The sequence below is a fragment of the Podarcis bocagei genome (genome assembly GCF_964188305.1).
Source record: "Podarcis bocagei genome assembly, chromosome: 2".
Taxonomy (NCBI): Eukaryota; Metazoa; Chordata; class Lepidosauria; order Squamata; family Lacertidae; genus Podarcis; species Podarcis bocagei.
In genome coordinates, this window is record NC_138126.1 from 88,373,889 (window position 1) to 88,401,216 (window position 27,328).

General features: G+C 42.4%; 1 protein-coding gene across 5 annotated transcripts in view; it reads left to right on the forward strand.

Annotated features, from left to right (window-relative positions):
* Positions 1–27,044, forward strand: part of PWWP2A (PWWP domain containing 2A) — a 30,112-nt gene extending 3,068 nt beyond the window's left edge. Inside the window, exons 2-4 of one of the 5 annotated variants that reach the window (XR_014005389.1) lie at positions 13,234–14,931; positions 22,660–22,717; positions 24,694–27,044. Coding sequence is in view for 3 of the 5 variants with exons in the window: in XM_081184734.1 (XP_081040860.1) it covers positions 13,234–14,917 (1,684 nt within the window). In the remaining 2 variants the exon portion in view is untranslated. Of the gene's footprint in view, positions 1–13,233; positions 16,063–22,659; positions 22,718–24,693 lie in introns of those variants that run through there. The other 4 variants (XR_014005390.1, XM_081184734.1, XM_081184735.1 and 1 more) reach the window with 4 other exon arrangements.
* Positions 27,045–27,328: the final 284 nt, after the last annotated feature.

The following is a 27,328-nucleotide window of genomic DNA, read 5'->3' on the forward strand; positions in this document are numbered from 1 at the left end:
AGATGGAAAGAGCAAAACACAAACCTATAAAAGCAAGAAGCTGAAATTGTCAGCAGGTTATTTCACAGTAATTGTATATTGTTTACGTAGTATTTTGATTGCCAGCTTGTTTACTCTGGTATATTTCTTCAAGTACTATTGACATTTTGTTTATTATTTTAACAACGAAATAGAATAGTCTGCTCTTTGTTGTGGAGAGCAAACAAAAGTGCTATGTTGGGTGGGTTATAATAAAGAGTAGAGGTTCAGAATAGATTTGGCAGGGGTGATTAGTTCATTCGGCCCTTTCTAAAATTTATTCTCTTACAAGTTAAAAAGACCTATAATAGTTAGAATTGTAATGAAACTTTGACCCAGTTTGCATGTGACACTAGAACAAAGTTGTAACAGTACTGTACATTAGTGTTACATAAGAAGCAGGGGTCCTGGGTTATTATTTTTTACAAACAATGGTTAGTTTCTAAACAAGCAAACTTCAAACCATAGGTTAAGAATATAGTTTGTTAGTTTGTTTAATTAACTATCCATTTTTTGTTGTAAACTAGCATCCCTGGTTCTTTGAAAGAGTATTTGAAAGTAAAACTAAACTTAGCAGATGCCTGCCAACCATATCCCAGGCTTCATCAGTGGAATATATGAGTACTGCACTCACTTGGTTTAGCGTTATCTGTGAATGCAGCCATTAACTCTGCATACAGTTATGGAAGATGGTGTAATGAAACTCAAGCTTTATTCATAGTACATCTTTCAAAGCTAACATACATCACTTATCGGTACATTTATTTATTTTTATTCCACTTTTTGACTGTTGTCTTCTAAAACCACTCACATGGTTATTTAAAAAAAAAAATGGGTTCATCTATCAGGCTTATAAACTAAAAACACAAGATACAGAAGGAAAGGGGAGTAGAAGAAAAAGGTAAAGGAGAGATCAGTCTTCAAGGCCAGAACAAAGTGCAGAGCTATGAGCATTTATATGTAATCCAGGGCAGGCTGATCTTCTCTTGCTGGTGTTCTTGCTTGAAAGCAGCTGGTGGATCTTGTTCCTTTGACCAGAGGATGGGAGAGAGTCCTTTTCCCTTACTCTGCATTCCATTAACAGCAGGCAGTTGAAGCAAAGTGTTCTTTCTGAGAGGAGGAAGCAAGCAAGCAAGCTCCCTGCAGCTGCTCCTTCTCTGGTTAATGGATGAGGCCATACTGCCTAAGAATTGACGAGGTATATTTGGTTATCTTGATCTGGCACTTTACTGTTTTTGTGGGTTTGAGATACAAAAAACAAAACAAAAACTGCCCAGCAACTAAAACAGTTGAATATTCTGGACTTATTCAAATCTCTCTGTATTTAGTGTTGCCTCCTAGAATTAATAGATTTAGAGTTGCCCTCCCTTCTTTCCTATGTATGGTTCAGCAGTTTAGAATAATGCAGATAAATCATTTTCCATCATAACTTTGTTAAGGGTGCATAAAACCATTGTGTGGGGGAATCAAAATGGGTAATAAGAGACAACCTTGCCCTCAAAAAATACTGTGGTATCTACTTGATCAGGGTGAGACCTGAACATAATTTGAATTTAAGAAATAATGTTCCAAAGTACAATTAACTCAGAATTTACATGTGTTTGTTGAAATCACACAAATTAAATGCATGGAAGGTTAAAAGTTCTTTTTGTACAGGATTTTTCTGGCACAGAAAGAGCTTTTAAGCTGTCTGCCTTGGTTACCAGGCTCTGCGAGGCTCTTTCGAGATCTCAGACAGTCCAGCAAGATCTGTGCAGGGGGTAGCAGCCGAGTACACTTGCACCGAGCCTCAGAGAGCTAAGCTGGCTAATGTGCCCCGCCAGGGTCCAGCTGCCTTTTTGTTTATAACTTCATTCTAACAAGACTCCCACCCCAGGCCTCAAACAAGCTCTGCACAGGTCTGGGGGTAAGACCTGTTTGGCATGCTGACTTTGGAAGGTAAGATTGCTCGCGCAGTGGCGGTTTCAAGGGATGGTTCAAGTATAAAAGTCTCTGCGTATTCACACCATCCCTGAAACATAACCTCCACGAAAGATGGGAGTTACTTGTATATAATTTACATATAATCATGCAGATTAAATAATTCTGATTTGCAGGGAACGCGGGTGGCGCTGTGGTCTAAACCATAGAGCCTAGGGCTTGCTGATCGGAAGGTTGGTGGTTTGAATCCCTGCGACGGGGTGAGCTCCTGTTGCTCAGTCCCAGCTCCTGCCAACCTAGCAGTTCGAAAGCACATCAAAGTGCAAGTAGATAAATAGGTACCGTTCTGGCAGGAAGGTAAACGGCATTTTCGTGCGCTGCTCTGATTTCACCAGAAGCGACTTAGTCATGCTGGCCACATGACCCGGAAAAACTGTCTCCAGACCAACATCGGCTCCCTCGGCCAATAAGGCAAGATGAGCGCCGCAGCCCCAGAGTCGTTCGTGACTAGACTTAACTGTCAGGGGTCCTTTACCTTTACCTTTTTTTAGCTGCATGCAGAGTTAGCTTGTGATGGGCATTCTCAATTTTAATGGTGTATCTATTGCTTTATAATCATAGATGACATCAAACGGATTAGGTAAAGGTAAAGGGGCCCCTGACCATTAGGTCCAGTCGTGTCCGACTCTGGGGTTGCGGCGCTCATCTCGCTTTATTGGCCAAGGGAGCCGGCGTACAGCTTCCAGGTCATGTGGCCAGCATGACTAAGCCGCTTCTGGCGAACCAGAGCAGCGCACGGAAACGCCGTTTACCTTCCCGCCGGAGCGGTACCTATTTATCTACTTGCACTTTGATGTGCTTTCAAACTGCTAGGTTGGCAGGAGCTCACCCCGTCGCGGGGATTCAAACCGCTGACCTTCTGATCAGCAAGTCCTAGGCTCTGTGGATCAGACCTTCTGATCAGCAAGTCCTAGGCTCTGTGGCCCAAATATGTTGTTAGTCACCATCCATGGTCATTAGTCATGCTGGCTGAAGCTGATGGGAGCTGTACTCTCAGCAACATCTGGAGGGCCACAGGTTCACCTTTCGTGCTGCACTTCATAATTTTCTTCAACAATAACTTATCTAGATACACCATTCATAAGCTTACACTTAGCTGTGTTCATTATGTCTGAACAAAGAATCACAGCACAAGTGGGGAGCATGGGGCATTGCTTCATTCCCTCCCACTTCAGTCCCAATCTGACTTCTTTTTGAGTGGGAAAGCTTAAAGGGGAATTTTAAGCATGTTTGGTTGAAAGTGTTTAGAAACTTCTTGGCTACTGGGAACCCTAAGGGGGTTCAGGATGCCTCGACTGAAAGCTTTCAGAGCTCCCTTCAGACCCAGCTGCTCAGTGGGGCAGCATAGAGACTGGAGCAGGGAGTCTGGTATATGTAGGAGCATTAGGGTGTGGGGCTGTCATGCACAACTCCATTTTCTGTGTTTATGGTGTTTTCCTTTTCAAGAGTAATGCCTCGATGGTACTAAAATGGATGCACCTTGTGACAGCAATATGGAGCTGTTCCAATATTGCTATCTCCTTGAGCTATTACGAAACTAAGGGATTCGTGTTGGCGCTTATCTCTCAATAGTGATTAATACCTGCTTGACCGCCCCTGGTCTTTAGCACCCTTCACTTTTACTTCTTCCTTTCTTTCATATGTTGCTTCTTTGCGGTTGTCTGAGGCTTTTAAGCTGGGGTGGTCAATTTGTGACGTTCCACATGTTGGCCTACACTCCCACCCGCATGGCCTGTAGTCAGGGCTGATATCTGCATGGCCATAGGTTAGCCCACCCCATCTTTAAGCCTTAAGTAGAGCAACTAGGGCATGAGATTTACATAGGACGGGAACTGAAAGCAGGCTACAGATTAGCAACAACCCTACAAGCTTATGGCTTACTTTCCTGTGTGTTATATTTCCTAAAGCATCCAGTTTCTAGCATTGCTGGAACATTGGTTCTGGTTGTCATGGCTCCTAGCTTGAGAAGCTTAATTCATTTTACGTAAATTGAAGGATAGAGGAAAAGATTGGATATTTAAAAAAACCAGACTGCATTTGACAAAGTTTGCTTCTGTCAAAGCACAGAACTGCATAGTAAAGCTGAAAGGTATGTCAAATATAATTTAGTCTGGTTGCTGGCAACCAATGTTTCCCATAACTAAATCATTGCAAATGGATGCTTATTGTTTCCCATATTTATTAACCAAAAATAAAAATCAACTTGCTAAACAGCCTGTTCAGATCCTCTTAATTTGGAGTGGCTTCCATTGTATCTGGCTTAAGTCTGCTATGATACAGCTGAAGTGCTGCTTCCTGCCTTTTGGTGATCCTGGTGAAGGGTTATTTATTAAAACAAAAAGCTGACATTTAGATGCTTCCTTATTCTCAGACCTTTCTGCTAGGCCAAAATGTTAACTTCCTTTAGTTATATATGTGTATTTCAAATACATTTATTAGATCTCTGAAACCTTTCTTTAAAAGTATGTTTGCCCTTCAAACATGATGAGACACATAATACAATTCAGGAAGTTGTAAAAATCAAGAGTTAGAATTTAACCCACATTCAGTCTTTGGCTAGTGATTTCCAGGCATCAGGTCCTGCTGCTGCTGCTAACCCTGCCCTGTGCAACAAATGTGCTGGTGCCTAGTGTAAGCCATTATCCTTAGCTTCTCTTATTGGAGAAGTTGGGAGTTCCCTACTAGATTTTTACAGTATGCATTCCTGTCAGAAGCTGTGGAGGAGAAATAGTCATGTCGGAATTGGCTGACAAGTACAAATCTGATTAAAGGTTGGGTGTGTACATTTTACCTTCCTGAACTTAAAAAACCTGCATATCTGCTGAAGGGGCTGTTGGCACCATTACACTTATGTGGCCATACAAGAATGCCACCAGGGCCACATGGGACCAATAGAGAATTCTACAAGGAAAAAACTGAGTTCTTCTGCATCATTTGGTCCAGCAAACCTGTGTTCTGCAGTGGCAGGTAGATTCTTCTGAGAAGTCCATGAGTAGAGCGTAAAGGCAGTGATAGCCATCAGTAGACTTGTTTCTTCAGAGCTTCTCTCGGTTCCCTTTAAAAGCTATCAGTCATCATCACATATTATACAGTGAATTTATAAGCTAAGAATATGAAGTAATTTTTGGTCTAAACAGTATTGACAGCCACCCTGGATTGGTTACTTGCTGGAAAGAGAGGAAAAACTTCCCTCCATACGATCCATAATTTTATAAACATTAATCACCATCACCATTTATTACTTAAAAAGACTAAAATATAATTACCGTATTTTTTGCTCTATAGGACGCACTTTTTCCCCTTCAAAAATGAAGGGGAAATGTGTGTGCGTCCTATGGAGCGAAGACGCCGTAGCCCCGCGACCCTCTCCCGGCTGGAGAGGAGAAGCGCGGCTATGGCAGGAGCCTCTACAGCCCCATGTCACCTCTCCAGCCGGGAGAGCGCGCGCGGGGCTAAAGAAGCACCCCGTGACCCTGTCCTGGCTGGAGAGGTGACGCGCAGCTTTAGAGGCTCCTGCCATAGCCGCGCGTCACCTCTCCAGCCGGGAGAGCGCTCGCAGGGCTAAAGCAACCCCCGCGACCCTCTCCTGGCTGGAGAGGTGACGTGTGGCTATGGCAGGAGCCTCTCCGCTGCGCCTTTCCACTGCTCCCTGACCTGCTCTTTGGGGCTGGTGGTGGGCTTCCCCCCGCCAGCCCCAAAGAGCAGGTCGAAAGGAACCTGAAGCCTGGAGAGCGAGAGGGGTCAGTGCACACCGACCCCTCTCGCTCTCCAGGCTTCCAAGGTAGCCGCCTGAACGCACCTTAAACGACACCTTGTTTTAGAGCAGGAAAACAAGAGGGGGAAAGTTCTCCCCCTCTCTGTGCAGCGCCTCCTGGCGCTTCACTGAAGGGGCGCTGGGCAGAGAGGGGGAGATTTTTTTCCCCTTGTTCTCCCCCCTCTAAAACAAAGTGCGTCCTATTGTCCGGTGCGTCCAATGGTGCGAAAAATACGGTACTCTCACCCTGTTGAGGTAAAGTGCTGCAATCCTTGGATTTTGTAAATGTAGCTCCATTTCTGCACCTATTATTGTATGTTGGTAAATGGAGGCCTCAAGGCCACTGTTTGAATATTCAGGGGAAATGTGTTGCTTCCTCCCCCCCCCCAATAGAAAGCCACAAGGGTTCACTGTACTGCAGACCAGTATGATGCAATCTGTCAAATCACAGTGTGTTATATGTGGTTGAGAACTGATGTGTCGGCCTTGAACAAGTCGTTCTCAGGTAGTTGCTTCTGTACCCTAGAACAGTGTTCCCTGAGACGGTATATAGTAGGGTATTGTGTGTTTGTGTAGGCTTAACTGTAGGGAGGTTATGAAGCCAAAATGTCTGTCTTGAACTCCTAGGTGACAGTTGAAGGACATGACTAGAGTGAATTCTCTTAATATGTTCGTGAAATTTGGATTTGCCCTGGGCTTTTCGTTAATGGTGCTTAACAACCAGTTTGCGTTGCAGCCAACAAAGTTGTCCTGTTAGTACAAAGACTTCTTCCTGTGCAACAGGACTTCCTCTCCCTCATGCCTCCCAAATCCATTATGGGGGTTCCCTCAACCTTCTGGAGCATACCACTCATTCTTAAAACCGTGTTTATACAAGACAATCTTTCTCGGCTACGAGTGATCGCCAAAGAAGAAGAAGATGGAAAAGGAAGAACCTTTGCACAAAAATAAGACATTGTGTTGATTGGACGACTTTGTTGGATACAACCATCTGTCTGTTTGCAACATACTCTTTGACTTGTAGCATGCATGTACAAGAATCTTGTTTTTGGTCCTTGCATGACCCACTGGTGGTCCTGATCCACAGTCTCAAGATCTGTGACATAAGCCACAGATACCCAGGATATGCCTTAAGAGTAGATTTGGTACCTTCATGGTGATTTTGCAGAAGTGGCCACTTAAATAGCACACATGCCACGATTTTTAGTTTTCTTACTGAATACCATATTGGTGTACAGTGGTGCCTCGGGTTACAGACGCTTCAGGTTACAGACTCTGCTAACCCAGAAACAGTACCTCGGGTTAAGAACTTTTCTTCAGGAGAACAGAAATCACACGGCGGCAGTGGGAGGCCCCATTAGGTTAAGAACAGACCTCCAGAACGAATTACCGTATTTTTTGCTCTATAAGACTCACTTTTTCCCTCCTAAAAAGTAAGGGGGAATGTGTGTGCGTCTTATGGAGTGAATGCAGGCTGCACAGCTATCCCAGAAGCCAGAACAGCAAGAGGGATCGCTGCTTTCACTGCGCAGCGATCCCTCTTGCTGTTCTGGCTTCTGAGATTCAGAATATTTTTTTTCTTGTTTTCCTCCTCCAAAAACTAGGTGCGTCTTGTGGTCTGGTGCGTCTTATAGAGCGAAAAATACGGTAAGTTCTTAACCCGAGGTACCACATTGCTGTTAAATAGAAAGTAAGTAAGGTATGCCCATTTTGTGTTTAGCTTCTCTGAAACAGACCTTGGTCAGAGCTAGATCATTCCTGTTTTGACTGCAAGAGTAGGACTCCCAAGGAAATGGAGTCTATTGAAAGTCTGTTCTTAAACCGAAACTGTTCTTAAACTGAGGGGCACTCCGTTCTTAGACCGAGGTAAAGTTCTAAAACCAAGAGACTATTTCTGGTTTTGCGGAGTTTGTAAACCAAATCGTTCTTAAACTGGACTGTTCTTAAACCGAGGTACCACTGTACTATGTTTGTTGCATAATCTCTCCAGGTATATAATAAATTGTAAAGTCTGTGAAGATGTTCTAAATAAAGCACTGCTGAGGGTTCAGAGCTCAGTAAGGCACATCTAGTATATTGATTTAAGTTTTTATATATTTCTGTTGCAGGTTAAAATTTCAATGGTCTGGTTAGCATAAAGTCATGTCAGAAGTGGGTGTTACACATAGGCTTCCATTTTACCTTCATATTTTGTTTCATTTAAGATAAGAGTTGAGCTAATATTACTGCTTTCTTGCTAGTCGCATTGTGTAGGTGTGCCTCATGAACGCTCCCCAAGCTCCTCCCTAGGTTGGAAAAGGGTTAGTTTAACCCCCGGTTTGCTAGTAAAACTGATTTACTGTGTCACGAAATGATACATATCTAAAAAGTGTGTCACCGAAATGAAAAGTTTGGAAAGCTCTGGTATAATATCTTTACTTTGTTTGAGTCATCTTTCGTGCAACACAGTGGTCCACCATTGGGAATTGTGCAGCTGTTCATAAGCTAAAATTCAATACTCTTGTAAATATGGTGAGATCATACTGAAGCACGTGAATGTAAGCCGGTACTTGCTTGGCGTTAAATAAGGATCAGGCAGACGCAGCAATGGAGAATTAGAAGGTGAAGTTTATTGCCAGGCAATAAGGACCCAGTTTGGAACTGGGACCTGTTGTTCCTTTTTATGCTGTTCAGTTAAGCCCAAACCTTCCTCCAAACTCACAGTGAATTATGGCTTGAGTGCATTGCATATTTTATCTTGCCCAAACTAACATGGCAGTATTGCAAATGTAACATTGTTTTATAGAAACCACTGTAGCCAGTTTATATTTACCGTATTTTTCGCACCATAGGACGCACTTTTCCCGTCTTAAAAACTAAGGGGAAAAGTCTGTGCGTCCTATGGAGCGAATGCAGGGGGGGAGGCAGGCAGGAAAAGCCCTCAAGAGCCCCACACAAGCGTCGCGCGGCTCTTGCGGGCTTTTCCCCGAGAGGGAGAAGGGACTGACATCGCCAGTCAGTCCCTTCTCCCTCCTCTAGAAAAGCCTTGCACAACCTCTCCAGCGGGGGGGGGGGGGAGGCTTCGCAACGCTAAAGAGGAAGCCAGCGCAGCGAACGGGATGGATCCCGTTCGCTGCCCCGGCTTCCTCTTTAGACTTGCGCGCCTCGGGGGGGGGGGGGAGGCTTCGCAAGGCTAAAGAGGAAGCCAGCGCAGCGAACGGGATCCATCCCGTTCGCTGCCCCGGCTTCCTCGTTAGACTTGCGCGCCTGGGGGGGGGGAGGGAGGCTTCGCAAGGCTAAAGAGGAAGCCAGCGCAGCGAACGGGATCCATCCCGTTCGCTGCCCCGGCTTCCTCTTTAGACTTGCGCGCCTCTGGGGGGGGGAGGCTTCGCAAGGCTAAAGAGGAAGCCAGCGCAGCGAACGGGATCCATCCCGTTCGCTGCCCCCGGCTTCCTCTTTAGACTTGCGCGCCTGGGGGGGGGGAGGGAGGCTTCGCAAAGCCTCCTTCGCAAATCCTTTGCCTCACCTGGGAGCTTCTCTGGGCAGGAATTCCCTCAGCTTAAGTGAGGTGGGGGAAGTGTGGCAGGTAGGGGGGTACCTGCCTAGACACTGAAGCCACATGTCTCTCAGATGAAAATTGGGAGTGGGCATTGTGTGAAGTGCTCTGATGGTGTGGGCATTGTGTGAAGTGCTCTGATGGTGTTTCCTGCTTGGCAGGGGGTTGGACTCGATGGCCCTTGTGGTCTATTCCAACTCTATGATTCTATGATTCTAAGTGGCTGTGGATCTCCTGCTGCAGAACTGTAGGACTGTATAGAGTTGGGAGGGCCACCCGAGGGTCATCTAGCCCAGCCCCCTCACAATGTAGGAATCACAGCTAAAAAACGCCAGGCAGATGGTCCCCCAACCGCTGCTTAAAAGCCTCCAGTGGTGGAGACCCCAAACACCTTCCGAGGTCATAGAATTGCAGGGTTGGAAGGGAACCCCAGGAGTCATCTAGTCCAGCCCCGGTGGACAGCGGGCGCAATCCATCCCATTGCGCAAGACTAAAGATGCTGCTCAAGGCTAAAGAGGAAGCCAGGGCAGTGAGTGCCTGCCCTGGACTGCCTTGTCTTCTTCTTTAAACCTGGAGAGGTTTAGCTCCTGGCTGGAGAGGTTGCGCGGCTATGGATCCCGTGCGCTGTCTTGGCTTCTTTGCTCTTTGGGGCTGGTAGGGGAACCCGGGCTTCCCCCGCAGCCCCGAGAAGCTCTGGGAGAAGCAGACAGGCTGTGCGCAGCCTGTCCGTTGCTCTTTGGGGCTGGGGGGAGGGATAATATTTTTTTCCTTGATTTCCCCCTGTAAAAACTAGGTGCGTCCTGTGGTCCGGTGCGTCCAATAGAGCGAAAAATACGGTGCTGGATGAGCATTGTTTATATGTGAAGTCTGAGTCAGTACTTAATTGTTGGCAAATGTGATTATAGTTCAGTCTGATTTATGAAAAACATGATTAAATTTGCAAAGTGAATTTAAGACTATTAGGGATATGGGGGATAAGTTGCTGGAATTTAAATATTAAATTGGTGGGGTATGTCATCTAGAAATCTGAATTTCTACCCTTGGAAGGCTGCTGAGTTTCTGATTTTAGATGGCACAAAGCTAAGCAAAATGAAGCACTGCTAAGTGGTTCACTTCAGTGGGAGTGGGAAGCACATACCTGCATATCTTTCCTTTGAATCATTGGGACTTGATGTGCTGAACTTTGTTTGGATTGTTTCCAGAGTTTTTGGTGTAATTTCTAAAGATTAGTTTTGAGATACTCTCTGTCAGCAGAACAGTGTTATTGTTGAAGGAAGTATACTTTGTTAAAATAAAAAAAGATAAAAGTTGGGCCTGGTTTATTGTGCTTTGGGCTAAGGATTTGATAGTAGGTATAAACTTTGATAGTGTTTTGGAGTTGTTAAAATCAGGAACTGGGGAGTATTGGAAGCAAGAGTCCATGAACAGTGTCAGTAGAAACATTTGCCAGGAGGCAAAGCTGTGCTAAATACTTTTAAGTAGCCATAACCAGGCTGCCTAAAATTTTGCAAAATTGCAACAAAATCCCCTACTGAATAGGGAGTTTAAAAGGGAAAGCTGTGCAAGTTGTGTGGAGCTCAGGAACTGGAAGGTGTCTTGATCTCTCATTGTGCAGTTAGAAAGCTCCAGAATCTGAAACCCCAGGACTTGACAATAATTCACATTATGCATAATGAAGTTATTTGGAGGTCCGTGCAAGCTAGAATGGAACAAGCTGGCTCACTGTAGAACAATAACATGTTTCTGTAGATGCTTGGTGAAGCAAGAGGTGCTGCTAAGTGTACAGCCATCCTTTAAGTATTTCATTCATTCATGCCCACGATTGTATGCCTAAGTAGGCAGTAAATAAGCTTGCCTACTCATCCTTAATAATGTGATCCTCATCTTTGTTTAATTCTAAGGACTTACTGTACAGATTAAGAAAAATAGATCAGCCTACGTTCATTTTATTTGCAAAACAACACCCACCCACACCCCATGTCTTATAGTTGAGGGTAGCCAGAAAAATGCGGGGGCAGGGTGGATCTGGTGGACTCTTTCCTTACCTTACCCCCAGCAGTAGAAGCATACAGTTTACCCTGATCCATGGGCACCTTCAGGCAGAAGTTTAAAGTCTGTTTAATGAAGTGGAAGGGATTGGGGAGGAGGAATGATTTGGTGTATGTTCCATTTCTTACACATACAGTGGTACATCGGGTTAAGTACTTAATTCATTCCGGAGGTCCGTTCTTAACCTGAAACTGTTCTTAACCTGAAGCACCACTTTAGCTAATGGGGCTCCGCGCCACCAGAGCACAATTTCTGTTCTTATCCTGAAGCAAAGTTCTTAACCCGAGGTAATATTTCTGGGTTAGCGGAGTCTGTAACCTGAAGCGTATGTAACCCGAGGTACCACTGTAACTGATGTCTGTGTAGAAAAACACCTTTATATGTGGCATGAAGTTACTCTATAGGAAACAGGAGGAATGACAACAGTGTGAATCCAAGCTTTTTGAATTGAGCACCCTGGTCCCACACTTAGACTTATGTTTGTAATATATAGTGGGGTATATTTAGTGTAGAAGCACGTAACATGCCACCCATTTGAGCCCTTGCTTTCACCTAGTTGCAGCCATGCTGAATGATGCAAGGCCTATGATTCAGGGCATCATGGGCAGTACTTACTTATGCTGAAATGCTGGCTGCTGAATGTGTACAATTTGTGTAAGATTGCCCACTCTAGGCAATAAGGCCCTCTCACATTACCTCTTCAGACTGTTTAAATAGGAAATGCTAGCCAAAGACTGCACTGACTGTTAATCACATGTATCTTCAGCGATACAGTTAACAGAATTGACTGTGATAAAGATGTTTGTACTCTGGACCTGAGCTAGCTAGCTGGGAGGATTTGAAAGTTCTAAAGGTGACCTGTTCATACAAGGTCTTGATTTCCCTGACTAGTTGGAGCTAGCCAATACTTAAAAGATTATAAGATTAACCCAGTCTAAACATTATGGGGACATGCACAGATGAAGGGTGGCCTGCACAATTTGGCTGGCTGTGCACTCTTTTTGGTCACCTCGGCCATCTGGCACGCCAGAAAATTTTGCAGAGGGGAAGGCAACGGGCCTTTCAATTTGGACAAAGCCTTGTTCAGATGCAGCTGAGTCTTTCTCATACCTTCTGACTTGGCCTGGGAGACTGACTCCTCCTCTGTACATGTCAGGTGATGGGTGGGTATGCTTGGTCTCTTCTCCCCAAATGGCGAGGCCCTTCCAAGTTCTCTGTGCAGAGAGCTCCAGGAGAAGGGGGGGTTAATGTGTCATGCTGGAATTAGGAAGACAGTTGCCAGGGAGAGATTCATGGTTGCAATTCATGAAACCCTGGCACCAAGCTCCCCTAAAACCAGAACAGCTAGGCGATTACAGTTCTCTACCTTCCGATAGTCAGGCATGCACTGTACCTTCTACAAGATTAGCCTCCCTAGACCATTTGTTTCTAGAACATTTCTGGAGAAACATGGGGTTCCTCAAGGGAAAGAGGGGTAATAGGAGGCACGACAGCCTGCCCATTTCCAGTGCACTGTCAGCTTACATGGCTATAATAAAGCCCAACAGACTTATGAAGTATCCTCTGCCAACTGAGTATTTGCCTCCAGAATCTTTTAGGAATTCCATGGTCACTGTGGACAAAGTCTTGAAACCACTCCACTGCCATAGAGGAGATTCTAAATGTGAGAACAGCAATGAAAGGGAAAGAAACCATTTTGCTGCTGGCACACAATTCTTGTGACCCTTGGTAGATTGCTTTTCTAGTCAGTGCTGAAATTTTCTAATTCACATGATTGTGTATTCTGAAATGATAAGCTTGTTTTCTTGTGGTGTGAAATGCTAGCTACTTATGATACTGAGAAATGTCCATTAAGTAAAGATTTGCAGTTAACTCTGTGTTTTTCTCTCTCATTAAGGTTTGGACCGCACGGAATCCCTGTGACCATATTTCCCAAAAGGGAGTACAAGGATAATCCTGAAGCGATGGAGCTCCAAAGTAAATCATTCCAAGATGAGACCCAAGTGAAGTGTGAAGCTAATGGTGTAGTCACAGACTCTTCTCCCATCCCGCCATCAGAGCCTAGCCTGGCTAAAAGCCTATGGACTTCCAAGCCACCTCCCCTTTTTCACGAGGGAGCACCATATCCTCCTCCTTTGTTTATCAGGGACACATATAACCAGTCAATACCTCAGCCTCCGCCTCGGAAAATTAAACGGCCCAAGCGGAAAATGTACAGGGAGGAACCCACTTCTATTATGAATGCTATCAAACTACGACCCAGACAGGTCTTGTGTGACAAGTGTAAGAACAGTATTGTTGCAGAAAAGAAAGAAATTAAGAAGGGCAGCAGTACAAGTGATTCCTCAAGGTATGAGGATAATAGAAAACGACGACATGAGAGCGTAACTACTGTGAATAAAAAAATTAAAACTGATCATAAAGTTGATGGGAAAAGCCAAAATGAAAGCCAGAAAAGGAATTCCGTGGTCAAAGTTGCAAATATTGCTCATAGCAGAAGTAGAGTAGTCAAAGTTACCACTCAAGCAAATACTTCAAAAACGCAGTTAAATACTAAAAAGGTTCTCCAGAGCAAAAACATGGATCATGCAAAAGCTCGGGAAGTTTTGAAAATAGCCAAAGAGAAGGCACAAAAGAAACAGAGTGCAACCTCTACTTCCAAAAATGCACATTCAAAGGTCCACTTCACACGGCGTCTTCAAAACACCAGCTCAGGTTCCCTGCCCCCACGATTGCGTCTCAAGCCACAAAGGTACCGAAATGAAGAAAACGACTCCTCTCTCAAGACAGGGCTTGAGAAATTGCAGAGTGGTAAGATGGCAGCTAAGCCTCAGTCTCGCTGCTCCTCTACCCGCTCAGCAGGTGAGGCCCCTTCAGAAAACCAGAGCCCCTCAGAAGGCCCTGAAGAGGCCAGCAGTGAGGCTCAGGACACAAATGAAGTGCATGTACCTGTTGATCAGGATGAACAGCAGACACTGGGCAAGAGAGGCAGCAAAAGCAATATAACGGTTTACATGACCCTTAATAAAAAGAAATCTGACTCTTCCAGTGCATCAGTGTGTAGTAGTGATAGCACAGATGACTTGAAGTCCACCAACTCTGAGTGTAGCACTACTGAAAGCTTTGATTTTCCTCCAGGCAGCATGCATGCACCTTCCTCCTCCTCCTCCTCGTCCTCTTCAAAGGAAGAGAAAAAGCTCAGTAATTCCTTGAAAATGAAAGTCTTTTCAAAAAATGTCACTAAATGTGTCACACCAGATGGCAGGACCATATGTGTAGGAGACATTGTTTGGGCCAAGATATATGGCTTCCCATGGTGGCCAGCCCGTATTCTTTCTATAACTGTGAGCCGAAAAGATAACGGCCTCTTAGTCCGACAGGAAGCTCGTATTTCATGGTTTGGGTCCCCAACAACATCTTTCCTTGCTCTTTCACAGCTCTCCCCTTTTTTAGAAAACTTTCAGTCGCGATTTAATAAGAAGAGAAAAGGTCTTTACCGCAAGGCCATTACAGAAGCAGCCAAGGCTGCTAAGCAGCTAACTCCTGAAGTTCGGGCCCTGCTGACACAGTTTGAAACATGAACATGAGAAGTAAGGTAGGCAAGAAATGTGGAGGCTCCTTGAAATGTCTAGCCTAGTTAAATGCTATGAAGGACTTAGCCAATTAAACACAAAAATTGCACTCAGTTGGCTGCTTTTTTATATACTGAAATTTCCATTTGTAGCAATGTCTTGACTGAAAGTTATACTTAACAAATTGTACATGCAATCAAATTAACCTAAAGCGAGATCTCAGTATTTTTCAAGAGGACTCTTACATTTTTTTGGTAAAAGTAAAAAATTCCTCTGACCACCCCATGCACAGGAGCCATAACCTCAGCTGAAGAGCAGTTTATTTGCAGGGAATTTTTACTAGTTTCTACCCACTATATATACCATTTCAGTGTCTGTGGGGGGAGGGGGGAGGGAACAAATGAAATGGAAGTTTTAAACATGACTTGTATGGTCCAACTTAAATGCAGAACCCTAGGCCCTCTCTGAGCCTCAAACTTTATTTCAGTGTTTCCCCTTCCCCGTCCCCTGCCCAGAAAACCTAATTTACAATAGTGTGATGGGCCCAAAGAGTTCAGCCTTTGCCTAAAAACACTTTCTCACTGGCCACTTTAAATCCTTTTAGAAACCAATTTTAATCTGAATTCAGTTAGAAAGGTTTTATCATTTGTTAGATAGGTCTTGTTGGTCACCTTTTCCCAAATGCTTAGTTATGCTATGTACACCCAGGGACAGCAGCATGAACTTCAGGTTTTGGCAAGTTAAGAGGAAGCCAGTTGCTCACAGGCGGGTCTGGATAGTACCCCAGCATTTGGGATCAGAGGCTGTTAATGCTACATAGGTGTGAATCATAACTTCTAAGGAGGGTGGGGTGGGATGCTCCTAGGACAATTGTCTTGAGGGTTTAGCTTGAGAGAGTTTGTGTTGTATAAATAATTGGTCAGATTTCTCCCCCCTGACTACTTGTTCTTAAATTCTTAGGCTACGTCCTAGTAAATTACACTTTGTGAACTGTCAGATGTGTAATTATTGCATTTGGATGTACTGAGCGGCATATTTTTTTTAAACTATTTCCATTTAAGGTATCTGTTTGCAGGTCAGAAAATATGGAAAATGTAATTGTGTAATGCTCTGAAATGTACAAAAAAACTGTAAATAAAATTGACTAAATCTAATTATTTGTGTGTGTTTCTCAAAAAGCTTTGAAATAAAATCAGGAAACAGGACTGTTTTCTGTTTACACAATATTTAGGGAATAATTTTCTCGCTCTCGACACACTCTAAATTAGTATCACTAACTGCGTATCAAAATAACATTGGTGTTGAAAATATAAATAAGGTTCTAATTTTGGTAAATTATTCAGCTATTTATTTCCCCATAGCAAATCCTTATCAGTGCTTTAAAAAACCACACGCCTTTCCAGTGTAATTATTCCCCCCCACCATTTTATGTTACTTTATCCCTGATGTCCATTTGCTCCTAGATCTTCTGCAAGTCTGATGCTCTGCATTGGACTTTTGTATGCAGTTGATTCGCTTAGACATTACACTTTCTAATGGACTCATATAATTTGTACTTGGTTTAAGTTTGCAATGTCGTAAAAGGTGCCTAATTTCATTCTCCCCCAAAACACATTACAATTTTAGGAGTAGGCATTTAGGAAAAAGGGAAAAAAGCTAAATTAATTGTGTGTATCAAATCTCAAAGAATTAATGGCCAAAGGCTCTGTTGTGACAGTTTGATTCTAAGGTATGCTTTTTCATAAAACTCAAACTTCATTTTATTTCCAAACATTTTACTTTAAATCTGGTATCTCTGATGCTGTGTACATGGGCTTGAAATCGGCTCCAAATAGTTTTCATCCTTCCTTGATGTAACACTAGATAAGCATAAATTTCTAAACGTGTAGAGAAATAAACTTGCATTCAGTCTGTCAATGCTTTTTGAAATTACAAAACACACAACATTAATAGCATGCAATTTTGTTTCACTCCTGTGCTGTGTACAGTATTCTCTTTCCTGCAAACAGAAACAAATGCAGTGTTGAACTATTTTGTTTTGTTTTTTTCAGGCAGGCTGTGCCTAAGGTTTTTAAAAACAAAAATTTGCAATGAAACAGACAATTTTTAGTGCTTTCAGCAAAGTTAAAAATGCAGCTCAGCTTGGGGCCAGTGTACACATTATGAGATTGATAGGTATACCGGAGCGTACCTGCTGATTTCCTAATTCATGACCCTATCTTCAAGGGAGCCTGTGATGAGTGCTTGATTGGGCACGTCTTCTAGGGTTTTGCCATTTTGAATAGATAGTCTTCTACATTTGAATTCTACCAAGAGTATAATTTGATTCTGGAGCCTTTGTTCCAGTTTGAAATAAATATAATTGAGTCTGGTCTTCAAAATCATGCTTTTTACAACACCGTGGAACAGTTCTGTTCCCTGCTCAGGCCATAGTTTGCAATCGGGCATGCCATACATGACATTCATAGTGTTGAGTAGAAATTACTCTCACTTTAAATTTAATTACTGCTTTTCTCTGCTTGCCTTGATAAGAAATTTCTTTGCTTCCCTTTTGAAAATACTTGTTTGATTTTTTTTTTAATCTCTTTAATTTTGGAGTTCCTTAGTGACATTTTGATGTCACAGGCAATGACTTAATGTCGTTCATTTCTGTGTAGAGCCTTGCTGCAGTTTGATTTTTCAGTTCAAAGCATGGAGATGTCATGATATAATCCATTTGCTGCAAGGCATTCAAGAGACTTTGGATGTTGTATCCAGGCCTGTAGGCAAAAGCGGCTGTTCAAGAGGCACTAAACTACAAAGCAAATATTGGCTTAGATTCCAGGCTCCTGCTGCCTGAGCAGGAAGCACGTCTAGTGCTGTGGGAGTGCATTTGCTGACTCATCCATCTGGACTTTCCTGTGTCCTCCTCCAAAATAAATGACTTGGGATTACTGAACCCACCGGTATAGGTTTTTTGGGGGAAGGTGAGGGGTGGATGATGAGGGTTTGATGGAAATGAGTGACACACCCAGCCTACGTGAGCAGGATGTTTGTATCCAAGCTGTTGAATTTTGGACAGGATACACAAATTGTTTGTCAAACTTTAGGCAAAGGTTTTCACCAAACACCTAGGTCTCGTATATTTTCTTTCAAGTAGTTTATTATTCCACTTCAACCAGCTGTCTCTTCAGTGAAAGACACTGAGAATGCCCTGGTGCATGTAGCTAACCCTGAGTTGCCTTAAAACTAAACAGAATACTTTGTTTAAAATCATCATGAATTGCATCCAATTAAAGAATTGCATGCACAGAACTTCTGCAAGCATAACAAAACTCTCCCCTCCAGGTGGTCTCTGAAGGGTTGAGTGGAACTCCAGAGCAAATTTGGTAGATGCACAGGAGTAGTCCTAGGGAGGTAAGGGAAATTAGGTAAGCACAATAATTTAGTTGAAGACATCCCTGTTGGTTAATAATAATATACCCCCCTATACCCAGGGGTCTCGGGGTGTTACTTTCAATGCTTCATACCTCAAAGCAAAACGATGGTATAAATTTTATCCTGCCATGGAATGAAATTGGTGAAAGAACAGATGACTTCTTTCCACAAGCAAAACAATTGCAAATAATAAGCTAGTAAACCATCATGCCTTACTAACATGTTCTACCTAATCTGTTTCCATTGTTAATAGCCCTGCACATGTTGTGTGCTCTCATTTCCATGGTAATCAAATACACCGACCTGTGTTGAACTGCAGTTAGGATTTCAGAATGGCTGTCGTGATAATTTTGCTTTAGAAAATGCATTCTTTGTAGCAAGAGTAGTCTTAGAAAAGCCATGACCCTCTTTCTTGCATAAAAGGAAATGCCTCTTTAAGATAGGACTTGCCACTTGTAATTTTTAATAAGTGCAGTGTTAGTCTGTCGTTGCAAAAACAGCAGTCTTGAAGGTGCAACAAATGCATTATGACAAAAGCTTTCCTGGGCAAAAGTTCCAAGTTCACAAAGGCTTTTGCTATAATGAAATTTTAGTCTTAATTGCTGGCACCTTTTTCAGTCTTATCTATGTTGTGTTGTGTTGCTGCAGCACATCTTAGCTCTATTCAGATCTAGCACTATTAGTAGCATGTGCTAAGGTCTAAGTAAATGATTCTTGCTGCATGACCAGCACAGGAAATTCAGAATGAACAGTTAAAATGAGAGGCATACATGGAACATAGGTACATGCCCCAATGGATTGCAGCCAGTGAATCTGCCCACAGAAACATTTTAACAAGGACCGAGTAGCATGTTATTTTATCATCCTTCTAGTATGCGTTAATCTGTTCTGAGACAAGTCCCCCTACAGTCTGGTAATGAGCCAAGTGCATGTGTTTGAGAGAGATGGGCAGTACTTTAAATGATATACCATAGTTTCAAGGAAGTGAGAAATCTCTGCTACTTCCAAGCTCAAGGCAGTGAAAAGAACATTATGTATTGCAAAATAATCTACATAAGCCTTGGCTGTGTTGTCTGGGGCTAATGGGAGTTGTAGTCCAAAACATCTTGTGGGGGGAGGTAGCAGGTTGGGGAAGGCTAGGCTAGGCTACAGGCGGGTGGGCAAGAAGCCACTAGGCAGAAAATATTTATGTAGCACAGGAAGGGTTGCTGCAGCTGTTTGAGCTGAATTCACACATGCTCCTCCACTGGTGACTTAGGGCAGAATCTAACCTCACAACAGGACTCTTCCTCTCTTGTACCGGAAGGGTCCTTGGCCCTCCTGCACACATTTCAGCTTGTCAATATCCTTAAATTGTGGTGCCCAGAACTGGACACAGTACTCCAGGTATGATATGATCTGGCCAAGGCAGAATAGGGTGACACTATAACTTCCCTGATTGGGACACTTCACTCCTGTTGACAGCCTACAATGGCATAAACTTCTTTCTTTCTTTCTTTTGCATCTTGTGCACTACTAAGATCCCTAGATCCTTTTCTACATGTACTACTGGCAATCCAGGTATTCCCCATCTTCTATTTGTTCAGGTGGTTCTTCTAGCCTAAGTGTAGAACCTTACATTTGTCCCTATTGAAATTCATTTTATTAGCTTTGGCTCAGCTCTGCAATCTGTTTAGGTCATCTTGAATCCCAATTCTGTCATCAGTGGCACTGGCTACTTCTGCCAGTTTGATGTCACCTACAAACTTCTCCCTAATCTCCATCCTTGAGACTGGGTGCTCTGTCCATCACATAGAGGGATCCTGCAGGAAGGTGTGTTTGTTGCACAGGGCACTGCATCCCTCAGGGGTCTTGAAGAATACATCATTCCCTCTGCCCATACATCACATCCATCACTGGTCCATGGTAAGAAATTCCAAAGATAGATGCTGATAGTATATTTTGCTAGTGTTCACGTCTTGCATATTGATTTCATGGGCTGGTTCATACCTCAGCTTTTATTCAGTGTAGTTAAATATTACCATATCAGAATTGATATGGCTTATTTGCTCACAAAGACTCTTCAGGTGATACATTTACTGAATTGCAAAGCAGGCGCTGCATAATATGAAAACATCCATTTTGCTTGGTTTCAGTTTATAACTTTATACGTAGAGATTACAGAGATGATGAAAAAAACAATGTCCTTCAAATCCAACAATAATAAGGAGGACTAGACTTGCAACACTAGTTAGAAAAATTAAAATTAAATATCTTTTCCCTATGTGGTTTTTGGTTTTCAAGTTTCATGGTGCTTTGACATCAGACTTGAAAAACGTTTCCTTTTATATTCAAGGGTATTGTGTACAGCAGTGATAAGAGTAACATGGAAAGCAATTGTAATAAATATATTTTAAGATTTAAATTTGCAGCTTTAAAAGAAATTAATAAACGTATTAAAAATACATTAAAATGTATTTTCTAAAAATAGATAAAAACCACTGTTCAAAAGAAGAAAGCACCAGAGATTTACATACATTTTCATAGCTGCTTTCAATGCAAACGTTTATAAGAAAGTAGTTATAAGTGTCTTGCCTGTGTGTCCTTCTAGGCATCCTCAATGTATAGCTAGCTATGCAGGGTGGAAGCTAACCTCACTTTGCAGCAGGGATGGGAAACATAGCCTTCCCAGTGCTGTAGGACTCCCATTGACCATTGGCTATGCTGACCAGAGCTGATGGGAGTTGAGAGGACCACAACCGTTGGAGGGCCACAGGTTCCCCATCTCTGTTCTGCAGCTTATTTTCTCAAACCCATCAACTTTGTATTATCAGAGAATTACAAACCTAATGGATTCCGTTTGGTTCATCCTTCCCTTTTTGTTCTGGAACTCAAGTTCTGGTGACTTTGATATGCTTTTAGCCTGTGGGTTCTTTTATTAATTCCCACTAATCACATGTCCACACCCATCCTCTAGTTTTCCATTTTTCTTTTCCACCTGACACTTAACATTCCTTGGCTACTGAGCATGCTCAAACCTCATTAGGTTGTTCGTTTTTACACCGTGTGTGCATTTAAAAGATTTTCTGTACTTTTGGAAACCTCTGCATTTCCCCCAAGCACGTCAATCAATACCTCATTTGTCAGTGGTCCTGTTTTGGCTGCAGCTCTGTCAGCACTCATCACATGAGTTGGCTGTTAGAGGGAGTGATAAACAAATGGAGAAATAAGTGGTCAATAAATTGCTAGGATTCAAAGAGCTACCTGGTAGGATTTTGAAAGAGCACATGCCCAGTGGGATTTTCAGCTTTCATTGGTTCAACAGTAGCTTCCCATGCCATATTAAATTGCTCTGCAAGGTAAGTTGAAGTGCTGTTTGGCCATGCGACATGGGATGACAGGGAGCTGCTTTTCAAGAGAAAGCATTCTCACCTGCCCTTGATCTGCTGAAACAGCAGAAATATGTTGCACGGCCAAGTCCTATTGAAAACAATTAATTACAGTTAATGCCACATAGATTTCAATAAGATTAAGTTGTGACTAACATTTGCTGGGTTGTGCCAGGCATTACAATTAAGCTATGTTTTTTCTGTCTTCACGAACTGGATCTTCTGACATCTTTCTTCTTACTTTTCACCAAATAAAAATGTCTAAAGATCCAGTCACTGAGCTGGATCTTGTTAGCTCTGTTTCTTACCAAAGGACTGTTAGCTGATATTCTTGATGTTTTCCTGTTGCTTTTTGGATATTTGTGGGTCTGTTTTGTATCGTGAACAAGAAAATCCCAAGTAGGGGAAGTGAGTAATTGGTTGTACATTTGTTTCTTGTAAGGGAAGTTTGCTGCCAGGATTATAAATACGTTCCGTGTGACTTCTTAAACTAAGGCAGCAGTCCTGTACCCACTTTCCTCGGAACAAGCCCCAATTGAATTCAGTGGAATATACTTATGAATAGACCTGCATGCTGTTAAACGTACACAAGAACAAGAAAGTTTTAGCTCCTGCTGTCTTTTGAAAATATTCCCAGTTTGGGAGCTTCGTGGGTGAACTATAGTTTGAGGCTGGGAAATTTAAACTGTCAAATGGGATTCCTTTCAGTCAGTCAAAACTGAGCTCCCCAGAAAGTTCCTTAAAAAGATAGCGTTAGTATCCATGAATAGAATGGTAGATAGATAGTATCAGTACAAGAAACCCCAAAGGTGGGTACTAAAAATTGTGATTGGATGCCCCAAACTGTCTACTCATTGCTCATCAGCATCCTGTCATTTCACCACTATTTGCTGTGGAGGGTATCTTGCTGGATTCTTAGGTATATTGTCTTATGGGCTGGTCTTCTAACACCCTCTGTGTTTGCAGCCTAGGTTTTCCTCATTTTCATGGCTTCAGTCCCTTGGAGCTGTGGTGCTTCCAGAAGGTACGAAGAACCTCTGCCTGAATTTGTGATACTTCATGTCATTCGGAGCTCTACTCTTGGTTCCACACCTGATCCCTGAGCCTGGCCTCCTTCTGCAGGGGGCAATGCAGAGTGTATTCAAAGTGTAGGAGTCCTTGAGTCTGTGGCTAATGGGGAGCAAAGTAAACATAGCTCTTCTTCCCACATTGAGCAGCATGGTGGTGGCATGCATGCATTGATAACAGCTGCTGAAAGATCCCTAGAATATACTGTCTTTGCTCTTGACAGTTCCCTGCATGGAGTGCTCATGCCCATTGCCCCCCCCCCCAAGATAAGATTCTCAGGAACCTGCCTTACAGTTGTTTGTTTCCAGTCCACCCTTCCTTGGCTGCTAGTGGTGTAGCTTGGTAGCTCACTGAATGCAGCGTGTTATGGGAATCTTCTCTTTATGTTGCACAAGTCCAAGGCACAGGTCTCCGTGGTTGTTCTAGAATTATTATTATTATTATTATTATTATTATTATTATTATTATTATACTGTCATATACTTGCAGATCTAAGGCTGGTTCACAGAATAAAATCAGAATATAAAACCACAAAATACATAATCAAAATGAAAACAACCACCCAATAACCCGCCCCAACACATTTTAAAAGAGCAAAGGGCTACTAATAGCCCTGTTCCAAGACTTAGGATGGGACACCTCAGGAGTGATAGTGTTATAGGGACAACATGGAAACATTCCAAGCAGTTTCTGGCGCAAGTAATTAAAAAGATAAGTCTGTTAGAGATGGTGCTTTCCTAGCACGTTTGTGGTCTGCAGTAGCTTTCCTCTTTTCTGAGCTCTTCATTTGAGCAGTTTGATACTGGGAATACTGGATTTGGTCCCAAGACTCACAAATGGGAGTTCTGCTCAAGCAGCAGAGCTTCCCAGCTCCATTCTCCACAAATCCTCCTCAAAAATCTGTTTCTGAGTGGTAGAAGGATGGTAGATGGAGAGCATGTGCATGTAACAGAAAGTGCAAGTCTCAAATACAGGGGAAATGGAAATGCCTTTCCATCACACAAGCCTCCTGTGGGACCCAACCCAGTTTGGCTAACACTTTCTCCCATCCATGTTGCCCTTGCCCTGCTTTCTCTGCCGTTAGAAATGATTGGGTGGGGGTGTCTCTATATAACATGATTGTGCTTACCTGTCTTGTGCTAAAGTCTGATTCTTCCCATAGAGATGGGTTAGTGGAAGAGGCCTCTGCTGAGTAAGAAAATGCTGCTGTGCATTTAATCTCAGCTTCTATCTTTGTCCACCCCACCAGCATTTTGTCCTCTATCCTGCCTGGAGCAATATTCTCCAAAAGCACTGTATTTTCAAGTCATTGAGTTGTATCCAGCTAAGGCTAAGCTATATGCACAGTAGACCCACTGAACTCAATAGACATGAGTCCTATGCAGAGAACACCCACTGAGATGAATGAATGCAACCCTTTGTCTTCCTTTCCCCTACCTCCTGCTTCTGTCATTTGAAGATATTAGCTCTACTCACTACTTGTGGCCTTTAGGTAGAGAGAGTTGGAGTAGGTGGCATTTGGGTATACTTTTAAACTGTGGCAGTAATAAACCTGAGAGACATCAGCTGGTGTAGCATATGATTAAGAGACTGTTGTGTATGCATGAGGAAGTCAGATGTGCCATGAATTCACAAGGTGGTCTTGGATAAGGCAGACCCTAGTATGCATTATGGGGATAATAGTAACCAACATTACAAGGTTCTTGGAAGGATGATGTTGAAAATAATTGATATACTGTTTAGGGCTTGCTGCGTGTTAACCATAACATTTATCTGTATGGGCTTGCTAAGACTTTCTCCTCAACTACTTATTTTCCCCATTAAAGATTATGTCTGATTAAAAAAACAACCCACATATTAACTGTTCTAAAGTCTTTTAAGGGCAATTATGCATTCACTGCTAACTCAGAATTTTTCCCCTCTCCTTTTCAGCACAGAGACATTAATCGCCTGCTGTATTTATGGAACCTCCCTACACTGCCATGAAGAAGGTCAGCTGGCCAGGCATGATATACAACTGAAATCTAGATTGCAGTGTATACTGGGAGAGAACTTTTTACAAAAAACACCACACCCCTTTTCCAGGGCATCTGTACTTACTGTAAATTTACTTTGGAATTTGAAGTGTTAGAAATATTTTATAAACTTTTTTTGCAATAAATAAGGCATGAGCCAAGGAGCCTGTTCAAGATGAACTTGCAAGGAACCACTTGAATTACTAGTATGAAGAATCACAAAGTGTACTCTTACTCTTCAAATGTGATAGTCTGAATAGGCCCTAGCAGTGGAGTCAAGACCTCTGGAAAGTTGGCTGTAAACTTCTGAACATTTACTTTTGTTCTTACTGTGTGTTATTTCACATCTTAACAAACTTTAGTATTTGGTGCAGGTGTTAGCAGAGCTGTAACCTATTTCTGGAAGCACGTCCACATTCAGCTGTGGTGTTAAGTACTGACAGTCCTGTTTGGAGACAAAGGTTTCCCCTAGAGATGGTGGTAAGGGCAGCGACAGTGAACTCCATGTAATTCTTGAGTAACTATGGCAAATCTTTGCTGTTGTGGGAAATGTTTCTTTGATAGCCACGAAGATCATTCTGTAAAATGCAGGAATCACTGACAATACACAAATGTCTGTGTGTTTGTGATTCTCTAGCAGTAGTCACCCTAAAGGACAGCTACTGCTAAGATAGGGTAGTAACTGGTATCCAAAGTCATGTTTCCTTTCAAGTGAAGGAACATATTGCACATTAAATTAGTCCTGACTTGGTTGTGACTAACTTATTCATAACAGCCCGCTGTTAGATTGGGGTTTTAGCATTTCTAAAGTTAGTTGGTTTACAAGCCCTCTCCAATAAAACAAGTCTTAACTCTTATCTGCAGGACTTGAGTATTTAACTGCCAGATGGTTCCACATTTCAATGGAATTCAACCTAGTTTTCCACAGGATTGCACTCACTATTAAAATCTGCTTTTCATATTACCCAGGTATAAAACCTTAACTTGCATTTAGTTTATTAACAGATCAGGATTCCCAGGAAGCTTGATGGGTTGATAAACACAAGTAAAAATGAATGCACAATCTGATGAAGTACATATAAACTATGACAATGCCATCTACACAAGAGTTAAGTCTTGTATGGCATTAAGGTAACCATGTACAGATTAACAAAATAGCTCTCTTTTCCAAAGTTACCCACCAGCAAATACAAGCTGAAGTCTTGGCTTCATAATTTCCATGCATGTTGTAATTATACAAGATTTTCCCTTGGCTTTGACAGATTTATATTTTTAAATAGCATTCTAAACATGGGAAAGATGTATGAGTTAGTATATTACAATGCAATTCTATATTAAATATTTACTAAAAATGTCTGTGAAAACATTTAAAATTTTATTTATAAAAACAGTTCATAGCACCTTTTTAAGAGGTTCAGCTGTACCAGTTTTCTAAAGAAATTAGAGAGGATGTTTAAAGGACAACAAGCAATTGCTTTGCAGTAGTCTTTCTACAATAGTCAAAGCAAAAGAGAAATAAAGTATACTCTACAATTTTCCAGCAAGATTAGAAGCTTATTTGGGCAAGGTAAAAAGGTACTGCAGCGAGTCAGTGCAGTGTAGTTAGACAAAAATAAGCATCCTTTTTATTTAAAAGCAGGGTTGGGTGACTTCACTGGAGAAGGTGCACATACCTTAGGAGGTAACCATGGCACAAAATGATAGTTTTGACTCAGGAAAATGGTGTTGGCTGTACAAATAAGGGTACATATCTGGATTGATAATGGGTGGAGCCAGTAGTGCCTGCATAGACATCTTACTTTTAGCCTGTGCTCCTATTCCTTCTCCTTCAAGAGCACAACCGCTGCCCATTTACATCCATAACACTGTACGAAGTGGTAGAACTACAGGTTTATGGGCAAAATGAAGACAGCAAGGTTGGAAAATGGACAAAATGGCTAGTTGGTACTTACTCATGAAGAATTGAGAAACTACAGCCACCTTGTTTTTCACTTTGAAATGATTGTCAGGGAAAAATTGTAGCGGTAGAAGTAATGTATTGCTTTTCACCCTTTTGCTTTAGTTGCTTAATATTTAAGCTTTGCTCCATGTTACCTTTTTTGTCTGTTTGCTATGTCACTATGCCTCCTTCATTTGGTAGACTTGAATGAGGAAAAATGATTCAACTTTTAAGGGTCACTTGAAATTAATTGTTCAAGAATGTTGTGTACCATCTATTCAATAAAGCCTTGATTTTTTTCCTGCACTTTTAAAAAAGATAAAAAAGCAGTCAGTTTCTGCCTCTTCATCTGGTTGCTTATTTGACAGTAAAAGGCTGCAATCCTAGACATACTCACCTGGACATAACTATGCCTTCTGTGTAATCCCACATAGGATTGCAGGTTGATAAACGGCTAACACTGCAATCCTATGTGTGATTACAATGTTTCTGTTGCTAGCACAAAGGATTGGGCCTTCATTTTGGTGTCCCCTGCTTCTGGAATGTTCCTCTATAGCCAGCACTAACTTTTCAGCACTAAACGAAGAATTTATAAGTGTTTTTTAAATTGTCG